The 17,599-nt window shown below is 44.7% G+C and overlaps 1 protein-coding gene across 1 annotated transcript in view; it reads right to left on the reverse strand.

The window, feature by feature from the left end:
* The window catches only part of LOC120983870 (stromal cell-derived factor 2-like), a 34,402-nt gene extending 19,621 nt beyond the window's left edge, over window positions 1-14,781 (reverse strand). Inside the window, exons 1-3 of the mRNA XM_040413259.1 lie at window positions 14,738-14,781; window positions 11,767-11,858; window positions 8,950-9,149 (exon numbers count right to left, since the gene is read on the reverse strand). Of these exons, the coding sequence (XP_040269193.1) occupies window positions 8,950-9,149; window positions 11,767-11,858; window positions 14,738-14,781 (336 nt within the window). The remainder of the gene's footprint in view (window positions 1-8,949; window positions 9,150-11,766; window positions 11,859-14,737) is intronic.
* Between the last annotated feature and the right edge of the window lie 2,818 nt (window positions 14,782-17,599).

Consider the following 17,599-nt stretch of genomic DNA (forward strand, 5'->3'; position numbering starts at 1 on the left):
TAGACGAATGGAACACCTAACCGCGCTTTTCAATAACACTACAGACAAATTTCATAAAGTATGGCAGCCGTGGGACACATTCACAGAGATCATTGTGTAGCATTCCTCCCCCCCCCTCTCTACCCTCTTGTGTCTTGTCTTTTGACCATTGTAACTCAATTGTTATATATTACATAAACATATTCGAGGACTGTTCTTGTCCAGTTATATTACTATTGGGTTCAGCCTCTTTGGTTGTAAACTAGCCTGCTCAAATCTACCTTTCTATTGATTGTGGTTTATACCAATATGTGTTGGCAGAAATGGAACTGCTTGGTATGCATTTTTGAAAATTATTTGCAATGTCAAATCTTTCATATATGCTGGTCACTTGGATGTTAACAGATTTCACAAAGAAATGTTTATGTTTCTTATATACCGTATTTTTCGCTTTATAAGACGCACCTGATTATAAGACGCACCTAGGTTTTTGAGGAGGAAAATAAGAAAAAAAATATTTTGAACCAAAAGGTGTGCTTTTGGTGGATTTTGAACTAATGGTCTGGGGATGACACTGTTATGGGGCTCTGTGGATGACGCACTGTTATGGGGGGGATCTATGGATGATGCACTGTTATGGGGGGGATCTATGGATGATGCACTGTTATGGGGGGGAATCTGTGGATGATGCACTGTTATGGGGGGGATCTATGGATGATGCACTGTTATGGCGGATGTGTGCTGTGAAACATAGGACCATGAGGGGGGCCAGCATAAGATGCTATATGTGTGGGTGACACACATATAGCATCTTATGCTGGTCCCCCTCATGGCCCTATGTTTCACAGCATTACAGTACTTTATTGTTTGTATGTAAAATATTTCTTTAATCCTGAATTAATCGCTCTCCTTTTGATAAACTAGCTGACACGGATGTATCGCGGGCCGCTATGCTGCACAGTGTGGCCGGCGATACATCAGTCACAGTGCGGGGAGGGAGGAGGGGCTGGAGGCAACTCACAGCGGGGCCCGGTGCAGTCACTGTAGTACACCGGGCCCCGTGCACAGAAGTCTCTTAGTATGTAAAATCTTTCATTAATGCTTTATACCATAAATCGCTCTCCTTTTGATAAACTTTACTAGCCTAATCGCCTGCATCAGTACTCACTATGAATGTAGCGTGCGGTCCCTCCGGCGCATGACTTCATCCTGCTCCTGCTTCATTAATGAAGTGGGAGGAGCGTGACGTCAGTCACACGCCGGCCGGACCGCACGCTACATTCATAGTGAGTACTGATGCAGGCGATTAGGCTAGTAAAGTTTATCAAAAGGAGAGCGATTTATGGTATAAAGCATTAATGAAAGATTTTACATACTAAGAGACTTCTGTGCGCGGGGCCCGGTGTACTACAGTGACTGCACCGGGCCCGCTGTGAGTTGCCTCCAGCCCCTCCTCCCTCCCCGCACTGTGACTGTATCGCCGGCCACACTGTGCAGAATAGCGGCCCGCGATACATCCGTGTCAGCCCTGTAAAAAAAGTCAACCATCGTTTTATAAGACGCACTGTCATTTCCCCCCCACTTTTGGGGGGGAAAAAGTGCGTCTTATAAAGCGAAAAATACGGTACTTCCTTCAATAAAAAGACAATTATAAAAATAAAAAAAAGTGGTTGTCCGGGTTCAGCTCTGTCATTTTTTTCCCTCTCTGATAATATATATTACAAAGTTTCTTATATTCACCCATAGAAATGATTTATACAGTTTGCTGAAGGTACGGTAACCATTTAAAGCATTCCTTAGTTTTTGTAAAACTTTAGCTGTAGTACCACTTTAAATCATTATCCCATAGACCAGGGGTGCACACAACCTTTTTTGGTCTGAGGGCCGCATTGTCACAACGCTCTATTTCAAGGGGCCGCAAATAAAAATAAATGTTGATGAGCGCTCATTTGCATCAGCCTATTACACAGGCCAATGTAAAGTGATTGGGGAGGAGTGATCGCCATCACAGTCCTTCCTCCTTCATTTAGTTATATTGATTATCGGCAGCACATCCCTGATTACACAAAGATGTGCGGCGCGATTATACCGGCCAGTTATTATGAATGAGCGTTCTTATGAAGAGATTTCCCAGTGAAAATGAATTTCGAACACGTTCCTGCAGCATGGCCCCTTAAATCAAAGTTAAACTTACCTGCTCCCCTACCGGTGCGGTCCTCCGCACTGCCCCTGCTGCATCCATTTTCCGGTACCCGCGCTGTTTTCACCTGGCTGTGCATGGCCATGGTCACATACACCTCTCAAGCCAATGACTGGCTTCAGCAGTGATGTGGCCACAAGCAGCATGTCACCACTGAAGCCAATCATTGACTGGAGAGGCGTATGTGACCATGGCCATGCACTGGCAGGTGTAAACAGCGCGGGAACCGGAAGATGGAGGCAGCGCAAAAGACCAGGGCGGCATGGAGCATGTAAATATAAATCTTTTAATTCAGGGGCAGTGCTGCAGGAACCTGTTAAAAAGTCTTTTTTACAGAAAAAACCCAGTAAAAGTGGCGACATTTCCTTTCATCCTGCCTCCTATTCATAAATCAGAGCTTTCCTTTACTGCAGAGGCTGGCGCTCATTGGTTATTACCACCTCCTGCCCCCCAGTTACAGGCGCCATGTATTAACCAGTAAGCACTTTACCTTACTAGTGGGGAAAGTGCTTATTGGTTACCACTTTAATAACCAGGCCTAAACAGTCAATTTTTTTGTGAGCGCACGTGGTGGTTCAAACATTTGGAACTTTATGTTTTATGTGTCGTGACTACCGAAATAATTTTTGCAACAATTTTTTACTTGACACATAGGGCCTTATAATTTATTTTATTTTTTTATTTGGGGGAAAAAAACTGTACAAAACATTTTTTTAAAGTATTTTCAAACTATAGCTCTTTATTCTTTAAATATGAAAAAATTGACACCAAAATAAATTACTCTAATTAGTTCCCTATTTTGTGTCAGTTGTTTTGTTATCTAATAATATGTATGGTTTCACGTGAATAGGGCGATAATGGTGACCGTTTTGGTTGGTGTGGGTGTTTTGTCTTCTATGTATTTTATTATTTTTTTGTGTTTTTAACCTAATTTTTAATATATTTCTGCTACTAAATATATCCCCCAAAAGGTAATAAAAAGACCTTTGGGGGGACACTGACACTTTGTTAATTTTTCACTTTTTCCTTTTATTTGTATTTTATTATATATTTTTTTATAACTGGTTTATTACTTTTTTTTTTTTATACACTGCTCAAAAAAATAAAGGGAACACAAAAATAACACATCCTAGATCTGAATTAATTAAATATTCTTCTGAAATACTTTTTTCTTTACATAGTTGAATGTGCTGACAACAAAATCACACAAAGATTAAAAAATGGAAATCAAATTTTTCAACCCATGGAGGTCTGGATTTGGAGTCACACTCAAAATTAAAGTGGAAAAACACACTACAGGCTGATCCAACTTTGATGTAATGTCCTTAAAACAAGTCAAAATGAGGCTCAGTAGTGTGTGTGGCCTCCACGTGCCTGTATGACCTCCCTACAACGCCTGTGCATGCTCCTGATGAGGTGGCGGACGATCTCCTGAGGGATCTCCTCCCAGACCTGGACTAAAGCATCTGCCAACTCCTGGACAGTCTGTGGTGCAACGTGACGTTGGTGGATAGAGCGTGACATGATGTCCCAGATGTGCTCAATTGGATTCAGGTCTGGGGAACGGGCAGGCCAGTCCATAGCAATAATGCCTTCGTCTTGCAGGAACTGCTGACACACTCCAGCCACATGAGGTCTAGCATTGTCTTGCATTAGGAGGGCCAACCGCACCAGCATATGGTCTCACAAGGGGTCTGAGGATCTCATCTCGATACCTAATGGCAGTCAGACTACCTCTGGCGAGCACATGGAGGGCTGTGCGGCCCTCCAAAGAAATGCCACCCCACACCATTACTGACCCAATGCCAAACCGATCATGCTGGAGGATGTTGCAGGCAGCAGAACATTCTCCACAGCGTCTCAAGACTCTGTCACGTCTGTCACATGTGCTCAGTGTTAACCTGCTTTCATGTGTGAAGAGCACAGGGCGCCAGTGGCGAATTTGCCAATCTTGGTGTTCTCTGCAAATGCCAAACATCCTGCATGGTGTTGGGCTGTAAGCACAACCCCCACCTGTGGACGTCGGCCCTCATATCACCTTCATGGAGTCTGTTTCTGACCGTTTGAGCAGACACATGCACATTTGTGGCCTGCTGGAGGTCATTTTGCAGGGCTCTGGCAGTGCTCCTCCTGTTCCTCCTTGCACAAAGGCGGAGGTAGCGGTCCTGCTGCTGGGTTGTTGCCCTCCTACGGCCTCCTCCACGTCTCCTGATGTACTGGCCTGTCTCCTGGTAGCGCCTCCATGCTCTGGACACTACGCTGACAGACACAGCAAACCTTCTTGCCACAGCTCGCATTGATGTGCCATCCTGGATAAGCTGCACTACCTGAGCCACTTGTGTGGGTTGTAGACTCCGTCTCATACTACCACTAGAGTGAAAGCACCGCCAGCATTCAAAAGTGACCAAAACATCAGCCAGGAAGCATAGGAACTGAGAAGTGGACTGTGGTCACCACCTGCAGAACCACTCCTTTATTGGGGGTGTCTTGCTAATTGCCTATAATTTCCACCTGTTGTCTATCCCATTTGCACAACAGCATGTGAAATTGATTGTCACTCAGTGTTGCTTCCTAAGTGGACAGTTTGATTTCACAGAAGTGTGATTGACTTGGAGTTACATTGTGTTGTTTAAGTGTTCCCTTTATTTTTTTGAGCAGTGTATATTTTTGCCACATAATACCGTATTTTTCACCCCATAAGACGCACCCCCCCCCAAAAGTGGGGGAGAAAAGCCCCTGCATCTTATGGGGCGAATACTAATGAAGAGCTTCCATTATGGAAGCGCTCATTAGTACCGGAGGACCGGGAAGCGGTGTAGTCTCTGTACTCACCGCTTCCTGGTCCTCAGCTGTCGGCTGTGCAGGGATGCGCACAGAGTGAGTGCGCTCTGTGATCTCACGCTGTGCGCAGCCTTCACAGCACAGCTGACAGCAGGAGGAAGTGGATCGAATTTTAAAGTTTTCTGTGGCATGGGGGCTCATATGGGAGCTACTAAGAGGCATGGGGGCACATATGGTGGCTGCACATAGGCATGGGGGCTGCTAAGAGGAATGGGGGCTCATATAGGGGCTGATGAGAGGCAATGGGGGCTAATGAGAGGCAATGCAGCTCTTATCTGAGGTCTGATTGGGGGTCATTCACATTGGGGTCTGATCTGAGGTCTTATTAACATTGGGGGTCTGATAGGGGCTGTGAGCTGAGGTCTGATTAATATTGAGGTTCTGACTGCTGGTCTGACCTGAGGGTTAATGAAAAATATTTTTTTCTTATTGTTCTCCTTTAAAAAAATATGGGTATGTCCTCCAAGGGGTCATAAAAAGACTCTTGGGGGACAATGAACTGCCTTACCAAACACGGCAGGTGGCAGTCCGGACATCGTTGGGGCACATCAGTGACATCCCTCTTCACCAATAAGAGAGCCTTTGTGATTTATCCAGCCCCAAGCATGGCCTGCCTTACTGTATCACCCAGGACATAGTACATTTGTTTATCTATTTTTTTATCTATGATGTTATTTACAACTATTATCCTCCTCTAACCGACCCCCTGATGAACCGTGGTGGGGAAATGCGTCGGGGTTAAAATTGACATCATTATTTGTGTGAAATTTCTAACGTGCAGGGTTGTACAGGGCCAGACAGGGCAGGCACGGGGACAGGGAGATCCCACCATCATCCCTGGGCAAAGGGTTAACCTAGGGCGGGTACAGGGAGAGAATCATCCCCAGCACCCATCAAAAGTGCCCTAACCTTCCCCCAAAACCTATACCTATCACTAATGTCACAAGTGCCCTTGTGGAATTTGCACTATTTACATCTTATTAATTTCACCTATTCACGGTGGTAGCTGGGCGACATCATGTCCTGATATTTTTCGGTCACCCAGTTATCACAGGGTGATGTGTTTTGCTTTTTAATTGAACCAATAAAAGTTACATTTTAAAGGGTCCAAACCTCTAGGCTAATATTGGGGGACAATGAACACTATTATTTTGCACTTTTTTTTATTTTACTTGTAGTTTATTTTATTTTTTTTAAATGTTTTAAATAGTTTTCTATAATTTTTTTTATTTTTATATACGTATATATTTTTGCAACACAAAATGTCCCCCAATGGATCATAAAAATGTTCTTTTATTTATTTTTTTTAAATAATTTTTTAACATTTTTTTTTTTATATATATATTTTTTCCACATAATTTGTCCCCAAGAGGTCACTGAAAGACCTTTAGGAGACAATAGGAGATTTTTTTGCACTAGTTCCACTGTAACTGGTACATCCAAAGGAGCCCAAGTTACAGGGAAACCAACCTGCTTCGTACAAGACAGAGCTGAGCAGGGTCTCCTGACCCTCCAGGCTCTGCTCTCCTCTGCCTAAAGCCGGGTCCATCCTGCATAGTCCACCGCTCACCTATCTGAGGAGAAGGCAGAAGCGCTGATACACTGCTTCTGCCTTCTCCTTGGCTCGCCTACTGTCACGACAGCCGTGAACAGACCTGCTCCTGTTACAGTGCGGGAGCAGAAGCTGTAATGCTGTCTCGTGTGACGCTCATGGCAGAAACATAGCTGATCACACGATCATCTGTGTTTCTGTCCAGGAGGATGGGGGCGGCAAACCTTGGCTCTGGGGGCCGCATGCGGCCCGCCGGCTGTGCACCCCTGCCATAGACAGTCTACAGGTTTTAAAGGAAAACTAACCTTTTATATAACTTTTTTAAACAATTCTAAATAGCATATGATTAATTTCTGTAATACAATTTATTTTCTTTACTGTTTTATGATAAAATAGGCCTCCGAAATTTAGGCTGCTATAGCTCTTTCAAATCTGTACACTGCTGACATGTATGCCGTGTATGGAGTCCACAAAACTGCATGCACAGTGAGCTCTGTACTGGCAGGAGTGCACATAGCTGCTCTGCCTGTGTCTGATCCTCACAGCTAAAACCTGGCATAACATATAGGCCTCATGCACACGACCGTTCCGTTTTTTGCTGTACGCAAAACACGGAAGCCGCCCGTGTGCCTTCCGCAATTTGCGGAACGGAACAGGCGGCCCATTGTAAAAATGCCTATTCTTGTCTGCAAAACAGACACGAATAGAACATGTTATATTTTTTTTGCGTGGCCACGGAACGGAGCAACGGATGCGGACAGCACACAGAGTGCTGTCCGCATCTTTGGCGGCCCCATTGCAGTGAATGGGTCCGCACCCAAGCCGCAAATACTGCGGCTTGGATGCGGACCAAAACAACGGTTGTGTGCATGAGGCATAAGGTGCAGGTGTCCCGGAACCATGTACTAAGCAGTGCTTTTAGCCGAGTGGACCGGGCACAGGCAGGGGCTCTGCATAGAACACTGCTGCTCCTGCCTGAGCCCGCTCTGCTCAGCTAAAGCCTGGTATAGCACATCGATTCAGGAGACCTCGCACCTACGAGCTATGCCAGGCTTTAGCGGAGCAGAGCGGGCACAGGCAGAAGTAGCAATGTGTGCCCCTATGCCTGCAGTTACAGAGGAAGCTGTACATCGCGTATACATGTCAGCAATGTACAGATTCCGGAGCGCTATAGACACTCTGAACTTTAGGGGCCAATTTGGTCATTAAAAGAGTGAAATAAACACAGTACCATATTTTTCGAACTATAAGACGAAAAAAAGTGGGGGAAAATGGCAGTGTTTCTTATAGTCCAAATGATAATGAACACTTCCATTATGGATGCAAAGGGCACAGGGATCTATAAGGGAAGCGCAGCATTGGCTTTACTCACCACTCCTCTGCACTGTGTCCTGACTGCTTACAGCAGGCGCACACTATAACCTGATGCTGTGTGATGTCACGTCATAGTGCAGCACTGGGCTTGGAAGACGACTAGGGAGCGGCGAGTGCAGGACGAGGCTCCGGTCTGGAGCAGAAGAGGTAAGTTTTGCTTGTTTTTGGTCTGATGGTGCTTGGGGGTTTGATCTGAAGAGGAATGGGGGTCTAATACAGAGGTCGGAGGAATAATGGAAAATATATTATAGCCCGAAAAATATGGTATATTACAGAAGTGCCCTCCGCACTCTCTGAGGGATACATGCGGCAGCCAATGGCTGCACAAATCTGCTGATTATCCATCAATTTTACCCGCAAAATTCTGTGGTCAATGGCTGTTACATATGAGCAGTGTTTTGGCTGCACGCAGATGTCGCACTGTGGTTTACATCCGAAAATTATGTTTATGTGACTGAGAAGTTTTGTGAACATTGAAAGGAGATTACAGGAAGGTGAGGAAGAAGATACGTTCCCCAGATAAACAGTACGATCTTTTCCAAGATTTTAGGAGTGCTCTTGGATTTTTCAATACTACATTCTTGGGAGCCACATCTGTGATTAAATATCACACTAATATTACTTGCTTTGGGACCAATAAGAAAAATTAAATTTAAGGTGATCGGAACTAGATTTGTTTTTTCTTTTCCTGTGTAAAAATCCATGTTTGTCTGCCGCCCACTGCTTTGTTGCAACTCCCTGGCTCTATTCACTGGACTTCTGGTCCCTGCCTGTCCAATTTCCGCATGGATCGTGTCACGTGCTCCATTGCAGCCAATGATTGGCCTCAGCGGTAATGTGTCCCCAAGATGCACATCATGTGACAGGACATGCTTCTTTGGGACATGACACCGCTGAGGCCAGTCACTGGCTGCAGTGGAGCACATGACCTAATCCGTGCAGAAGCTGACAGAAAAATGGAAAAAAATTAATTTATATAATTTTTTGTTATCATGGAACCCACCTGGTTTCCTGATAATGGAGATGTGAAGTGATGGCTGTGTAGATTTCGTCCTGTATTGACATGTGTTAGACGGATAGAGTGTCCACATTTAACCAATGTTCCTCTTTCACAAACAGTCAACGTCTTCCCACGGATTCGCCAGTAACTGTTACCATCGTCTGCGGCCGTAACTCCAGTCACCGACTGCTGCCCACTGCCTGGGGTGAGGAGATAAGGAACAATCACTTTGGACACCTAAAGCTTTTAGATGTAGAATAAAAAGGAGACAAAAACTGCGCCAGAAATGCGTTTCATGTGGTTCGGGCGTCGGAGGAATCTTTACTTGTTAGTTAGTTCAAGGTTCCTTACGTTGAGTCAGGGGTGATGTCAATTACCGTCTCTGCGGTTATGTCCGTAACTATGCGTGTTGATCAGCTGATATTTCCGATATGATGAGGTGTCTTTTTCAATATAAGGATCCCAACCGCTATACGCGTTTCAAAGTCTCTGACCTCTTCATCAGTAGCTACGGTAATTGACATCACCCCTGACTCAACGTAAGGAACCTTGAACTAACTAACCAGTAAAGATTCCTCCGACGCCCGAACCACATGGAACGCTAGTAAGACGCAGGACGCCAGCTACACGTGGGGCGCACAGTAATAAGTTGTGAGCAGGTTCCAACTACCACGGGCTGATACGTACAAGCCGGACTTCAAATAGTGAGTACAATTGAACATTTACACTCACGGATATACCGCATAAGACTGTGAACTGTTCTTACCAATAATATAATATACGATTGAGACTCTGAAGCGCTAGGAACATAGGTTCAGCGTTTATAAGGACACATGAGAATTTTTATATAAATTTTTAAATATGTTTTAGAGATATTGGATATATATCTGAAGTAATCAATTCTAACAAACCGCGATATTTCACAACAGACCGAGATATTTTGTATTTTATATATTTTATATACTGTCTATTTCTATTCTATTTATTGTAGGTATGTTATATTGTTATGAATTAATGACTATCTAATAAATAAGTTACAATAAATCAGACCTGATGTATAGCAACAGATATTGAGTGCCCACTATAAAACATATTTATAATTCTTAACCCCCTATTGTGGTCAGGGTGAACCACACTTTAGTTAGAGCACCTACCCTAGCAATCAGAAGGGTGAGCCACTATAAATCTATACTATTTATCTAGCTTTCCATGTATGACTGTGAATATAGAGATAGCGGGCATAGTTTCTTATTTTTTGGAGGATTTAAACGGAAGTATAAAAAGGTATACAAATGCATACCTACCAAGTGTATGCCAACAGTACAGTTTTGGCATACGTTTGGCTGTTAGTCTATGGGCACCTCTGCATAAACACATCCTTGGGCTCATGCACACGACCTTGCCCATATTGTGGCCCGCAAATAGTGGGTCCACAATATATGGGCACCGGCCGTGTGAAGATACAGTGAGATGCAGGATGGAGGCACGGATCAGAAGCCCACGGAAACACTGTGCAGTGCTTCCGTAGGTTTTCTGTCCGCGCCTCTACACTGCAAAAAAGTGAATAGGTGCGCATCCGCAGATGGCGGGCACATGGTGCCGTCTGCAGCACAGGCATGGCCGGCAGGCGGTTGTATGCATGAGCCCTTAGTGACAGGTATTTGGGCAAACAAATGTTTGGCATGTCTGGGAGCAGCTTATTCCCCTCTTCCATATGAAGTAAACATGTGTTATGGAATATAATGGACACTTGCTTGTCACTTACAAAATAGTGTCTGTCCGAGAGACAACCCCCAGTATGCATTCTATGATTGAAACTATTTGCAGCAAAGACTTGAAACTGTCAGGAATTCTATCATACATATGCCTTAGGCTTCTTTTACACTACCGTATGGCTATTTGCGGTCCGTTTTTCACGGATCCGTTGTTCCGTTTATTGTTTCCGTTGTGTTTCCGTTTCAGTTCAGTTTTTCTGTTCCGTTTTTCCGTATGGCATATACAGTATACAGTAATTACATAGAGCAAATTAGGCTGGGCATAACATTTTCAATAGATGGTTCCGCAAAAAACTGAACGGATACGGAAGACATACGGATGCATTTCCGTATGCATTCTGTTTTTTTTGCGGACCCATTGACTTTAATAGAGCCACGGAACATGATTTGCGGACAAATATAGGACATTTTCTATCTTTGCACGGAACGGAGATACGGAAACACTGAAACGGAATGTATACTGAGTACATTCCGTTTTTTTTGCGGACCCATTGAATTGAATGGTTCCGTATACGGACCGTATACGGAACGTAAAAAACGGCCCGCAAAACGGAAAAAAAAACCGTAGTGTGAAAGAGGCCTTAAACTTATTTCCTGTTTACATTCCTTCTTGCTAAAAGACCAATCATGTGAGCCCACTCCTCCCACTAATATGGAAGGTATATAATGTGAAGCCCCCACCTAATAAATTAGAGTTATGCTTTGACCTTATCTAGAGTGTCAGTGTTATTTCTCTCGCCATGCATGCATGTATCTATTTATCTAATTTGGAGCAGTGTATCAACCTACCTGACCATTGATCAGAACCAGAACATTTTGGCGCCCGACGTGTGGGGCTCGAAGGTTGGACCCCCCTGATCTCCGTACCCCCGGAGAACAGACATAGTAGGGGCGCACCACCGGACACCGGGATCGCTACCCGTGATATGAGGTAAGAAAACTGAGTAATCTTGCCTATACTGTGTCCCCTGGTGTAGCCTCTTGTCATCTGTCTGAGGAAGGGGTGCGGTAGCAGTTGGGGTGCCTTTGAGGGCACGCAAGTAAGAACCCCACAGTAATTGATGAGATTTTGATACACTGTGTTTTATGTGTTGCGTTGCTCTGATTTCGTTATGACCTTGAGCACCTGTGTATAAACTACCGAGTTACAAGGAAGCCTACCTTATTAGCCTACATCGCGGTACAGCCAGAGGCATCCTCCTTTGTGCTTCAAGCTTTCAGGAATATCTGTCCTGCTCAATCTATCTCCTACAGTTCCTGGCCGAATTGGGCTGCAAAGTATCTCAAACAAAACTCCAATTGTGTTTACCCAAGGTAGTCTTTCTTGGACACTGTATTGCCCAAGGTAGTAAACTGCCGACCCTGGTTCCCCAATGCCTCAGTACTGATGCAGCCCCTATATTACTGTATTCCCCGAAATGCAACCTCTCCGTTCCAGTTAACATGGGAGACAAATGAGTCCTTTGACAAGTTGAAGACAGCAATTGCAACCGCTCCGGTCCTTGGGATTCCTAACTACAGCCTTCCCTTCAGGCTATATGTCATCAAGGTCACGCTACTGGAGTTCTTACCCAAACTCACCAAACACCTCACTGCACAACGCCACCTCCGGCTGCAGTGTAGTCTGTCCCTGCCAGATAATGTCACCATTCAGAAATGTCACATACTTAACCCTGCTACACTCCTTCCTCTTCCAAGGGGGGAGTATACTAGAGATTCAGGAGATGCTTCTGAAGATTTTATTGATCTGCATGCTGAAGAAGATCTTCAGGAGGAAGAATTTTGGACCTCAAATGACTCTCTTTGCCAGGAACAGGATCATGATTGCATCACAATGATGGAAGCTGAAGTAGGGACACCACCATCGGTCCAAGACACTCCTCTGACAAACCCTTCTTTGTGGACGGCTCAAGGTACGTCGATGACAAAGGGAAATCCCATACAGGCATGGTAGTCACTAGTGAGCATGAAGTGCTGTGTGCAAAACAATTGCGCCCAGACCAGTCAGCACAGGAGGCTGAACTCATTGCCCTCACCGAAGCCTTCCCTTATGGCAAAAGATTCCACCGCTAATATCTACATGGATTCCAGATATGCCTTTGGAGTGGTTCATGACTTTGGACTAATATGGAAGGCATGGGATTAGATCACAGCCGCAGGAACCCCAATCAAAAATGCCTCAGCAGTAGCGGCTCTAATGGCAGCAGTACTCCTGCCCACGCAAGTGGCAGTGATCAAGGTAAAGGCCCATACACATACCTGAGGCCAGAGGAAATGCCCTAGCTGATCAAACCGCGAAGAGAGCAGCAATGGAAGAGGAAGGATCCCAGACAGAACAGATGCTGACAGTACAAGAAGATCTGGAGCAAGAGGAAGTCACATGGGACCTACTAAAACAAATGTAGAAACAGGCCACTCCCAGGGAAAAGGAAACCTGGTTGAAAGAGTCAGCCCTCGAAGACTAATCCGGACTCAGGGAAAGAGAGTATGCCTACCCAGAACTCTCTATACCCTAATAGCCTCAATAGCTCAAGGACCCACCCACCAATCCAAAACCATCATGAAAGAGCTAATTGATAAAATATGGGTGGCCCCAGGGATCACCCCCGTCCTGGTGAGACATACTCAAGCGTGCCCCATCTGCGCAGAGTGTAATCCAGGTAGAACCGAGCCCAAAGGCCTTATATCTTTTTCAGAGGATACAAATCGACCATATCCAGATACCAATGTGCCAAGGGTTTCAATATGTGCTGGTAGTGATAGACTTGTTTTCTGGGTGGCCAGAAGCCTACCCCGTCCGAAATCAGACAGCAACTACTACTGCTAAAAAACTGATGCAGGAGCTTGTCTGTAGGTTCGGAGTACCTGAGGTCATTGATGGTGTTCAGGGCGCAGCATTCACTGCCAGATTAGCCCAAGAAGTCTGGGAAATGGTAGGGTCGCACCTGGCGTATAACACCCCCTACAGGCCCCAAAGCAGCGGCAAAGTTGAAATATTGAACGGGGTGTTGAAGTAAAAAATGTTGAAGATGACCAGGGAGACAGGGCTCAATTGGGTTCAGTGCTTGCCTATAGCACTCTTTTAAGTTAGGCACACACCAAGGCCTCCACACAAACTGACACCATACAAGATCCTATTTGGGACAGGGCCAAGGATGGGACAGTATTTCCTGCAAAAGTTGCAAATGCATTATGAATATGTTGCCAAATATGTGATAGCTCTGAGTAAACAATTGTCTAACATACATGCACAAGTTTTCTCTTCCATTCCAGATCCTAACTCCCTAGAAGGAAGCCACACTCTGAAACCCGGAGAGTGGGTGGTGGTCAAAAAGCATATCAGAAGCACCCTTGAACCACGATATGAGGGACCTTACCAGGTGCTGCTGACCACCCCAACTTCTGTAAAACTCGAGGGGAGACCTAACTGGATCCACGCATCACATTGCAAAAGAATACGAGTGCCAGCTCCAGATATCAAGGGAAACACCGCTGAATCTGCATGATGCCTGTTGCAAGTTATCGCTCTGCTACTTTTTGTCTACACCTACACGGTCACATATACACAGAATCTTCCAAAGACAGGAGGACAAGTGGCCATCACCCAACAAAAATAGAAGGATGGCTACATATTGACCACTTTCTGGTTTAATTCCTCCAGCACTCACGTGGCTACCTTCAAATTCGATTACTGCAGTCTAGTATTGTGCCCAATGCCAGTATGGCAATGTAGCATATACCAAACGGGCAGCCATAGATCTACATACATCTGTGTCACTGATAACTAGTATGGGGAACAGTGTAACTCATGGGGAGCAGTTAGGTGGAACACGGGTGACCCATGGGGATACAGACCTCAGAGTGCCCGAGACAAAAAAGACAAAATAGGTAAATCCTTGCTTACCCGCATGACGCTGTTTAAGAGTGGAAGATGCCACCCAAGTGGACAAACAGGCTCCAACATGCCACTTACCCTCACAATAGAAAACCCCAGCCCCAATGAGGCAGGGACATACCTTATAGGCACCTGGATGGGGGCAACTGCTGGGGACATGGGCATGTTCCACCTCAAAGACCTACATAATCTCACAAAGATAGAGAAGGGTCCATCCAAACCCTACACTACCTCCCTTAGGCAGATGACAGTAATAGCAGACCCCACCTTTGAAGATACTATGGCCGCCAATACAGGATTTTCTGACACTAACCTGTGGTTAGAATGGATGAAATACAATGCTGACACACACAATAAGACGAACTGTTACATATGCAAGGGGGGGGGGGGCACGCCCACACCTAGGCACAGTGCCCTTGCATCTGCCTCCTGAGACTGAAAGCTGCTTCCTCAGCCTATACACCAACACTAGTGTGAATGACTCTGCCTGTGAAAAGTGGAAGAGAAAATACCCCCTGGTAGTAAAAAAACCCAAACCAGGTGAAGGCATAACCATATATCCCGGTAACTACACCTGTTACTTTAACCGTGGCAGTCAGAAATTCTTGGGCAACTTCACAAAGGGGTACTGCTTATCCTACAGCAACCTGTCCACTGAAACACATAATCAGAGGGTATCTTTGGGGGACATCTATTGGATCTGTGGAGACGGAAAAATAAGAACTAGGTTAGAAGGCAATTGGTCCAGTGAATGCGCCCTAGCAAAAGCCATAATGCCCCTTCACATACTAGAAGATGACCCCACCGTTAGAGGGTATACTCAAAAAACCTATTTAGGGAGGTCAAAAAGGGAGGCCTCCCCACAGGGGAGCTTTGACCCACATGTGTATAGACGCAATAGGAGTCCCAAGGGGGGTCCCCAACGAGTTTAAGGCCAGAGATCAGGTGGCAGCTGGATTTGAATCCCTACTCCCAATAGTGACAATCAACAAGAACGTCAACTGGATAAACTACATATATTATAATCAGCAAAGATTTGTAAACTACACCTGTGATGCCCTAAAAGGAATTGCAGAACAGTTAGAGGCTACTTCAGATGTGGCCTTTCAGAACAGGATGGCCCTTGATATGATCCTAGCTGAGACTGGGGGAGTTTGTAAAATGATTGGGGAAACTTGCTGCACCTACATCCCAGATAACACTGGCCCCAAAGGGAAGGTAACTGAAGCAATAACCTCTCAGAGGAATTAAAACGCAACTCAGGGATAACAGACCCATGGGATGAGTACTTTGGAAGGTTCAAAAACTGGAAATCCTTCCTCACCCAGATAGGTATGGTGATAGTCTTGATGCTAGTATTAATGTCAGTAGTGTTATGTTGCATTGTACCCTGTGTCTGAAAAATATGTGAAAATATTGTGACCTCAACTACTGAACAGCCTATCATGCTGCTATATGGTGAAGAAGAAATGGAAACCAAAAAATTCAACACAGTTCCCCCACCAATTACGATGTCGTACCGAGATAGGGAAAGATGAATCCCAGGGTACTATCATAAGTCCGATTAACCGGGAGTCTGACCAAAAGGGGTAGGTTGTCGCCACTGTGGGTGAAGAGGATTGCGAATGGTATTCCCAAGGGTTCACTAGGCAGGGAAAGTTCTACAATCAAGAATCCAAGGGGGGACTGTTGTGGAATATAATTGACACTTGCTTGTCACTTACAAAATGGTGTCTGTCCGAGAGACAACCCCCAGTATGCATTCTATGATTGAAACTATTTGCAGCTAAGACTTGAAATGGTCAGGAATTCCTCTGAGTCTAGCAAATAGCATTTATCATGTAGAGAAAGTTACTACAAGGCACTTACTAATGTATTGTGAATGTCCAAATTCCCTCCTTTGCTGGCCGGATTCATTTTTTCTTCACATTATACACTACTCGAATCCAGTGGTTACAACCACCCTGCAATCTAGCAGTGGTGGTCGTGCTTGCACACTATAGGAAAATGCTCCAGCCTATTGCACTAACAAATCCTCCTGAATTATTTTAAAGCAGTGTATAAGTCCATATGTCCCCCAGTGTGTGGTGGAGGAAAGCTTTGCTTTAGTGGGCCCCAAATAAATGGAGTACTCCGTACTTCTGGAACCCTTAATCTGGCCCTACCTCCATATGAAATGGCATTTGCCGGCTCCATCCTGATTCGGAAACCATTCTTCTACTAAACATCTTATGTCCCGCACTCTCCTTTGATATACTTTTAAGTGTGAAAAAATATCATGTAAAACAGGCGGCTGGTCAATGATTCTGCTCCACTCAAATGAGTTCAAAACTTAGTGGAGGACTAAGGAGCATACTGAACCAATGAGGATATGGAGTAATTTGAAACATAGCTTTTACTAGTTCCAAAAATAAAATAAATGAGGCTCAAACGATTAACCATAAATTGGTAATAAGGAAAAAATGTAAATCTTACCATCCTGGATCTTTCTGTCCGTAAATAATAATATCTTGGCGGGACGCTGTGATTGTTACATAGGGACAATAAGTATCTTACCCTTAAAAAACACTGTGTAAGTAGGGAAGGGGCTATATGTCCCTGCCTCACAAACACAGAGCACCCGCCCCATGGGAATAAAGTGAGGGCTTTTTAGGGATACGGCCACTGAAGGGACAGATTCCGGACGAGGTCACCCCTATCGGAGCGGGTGCTCTGTGTTTGTGACGCAAGATTTGCAGGATAATTACTACCCCTTTGGACTTGGAAAGAAAGAATCAGCAACACACGCCAGAGGTGGTAAGAATTTATTTTTTTTCCTTATCACCAATTTATGGTTAATCGTTTGAGCCTCATTTATTTTATTTTTGGAACTAATAAAAGATATGTTTTAAATTACTCCATATCCTCATTGGTTCAGTATATTGTATGGTTTTGAGGAGATTTTGCTGTTGTAATACTTACCAGCTTGAGTGATAACATGAAG

The sequence above is a fragment of the Bufo bufo genome, unplaced genomic scaffold (assembly GCF_905171765.1).
Source record: "Bufo bufo unplaced genomic scaffold, aBufBuf1.1, whole genome shotgun sequence".
Lineage (NCBI taxonomy): Eukaryota > Metazoa > Chordata > Amphibia > Anura > Bufonidae > Bufo > Bufo bufo.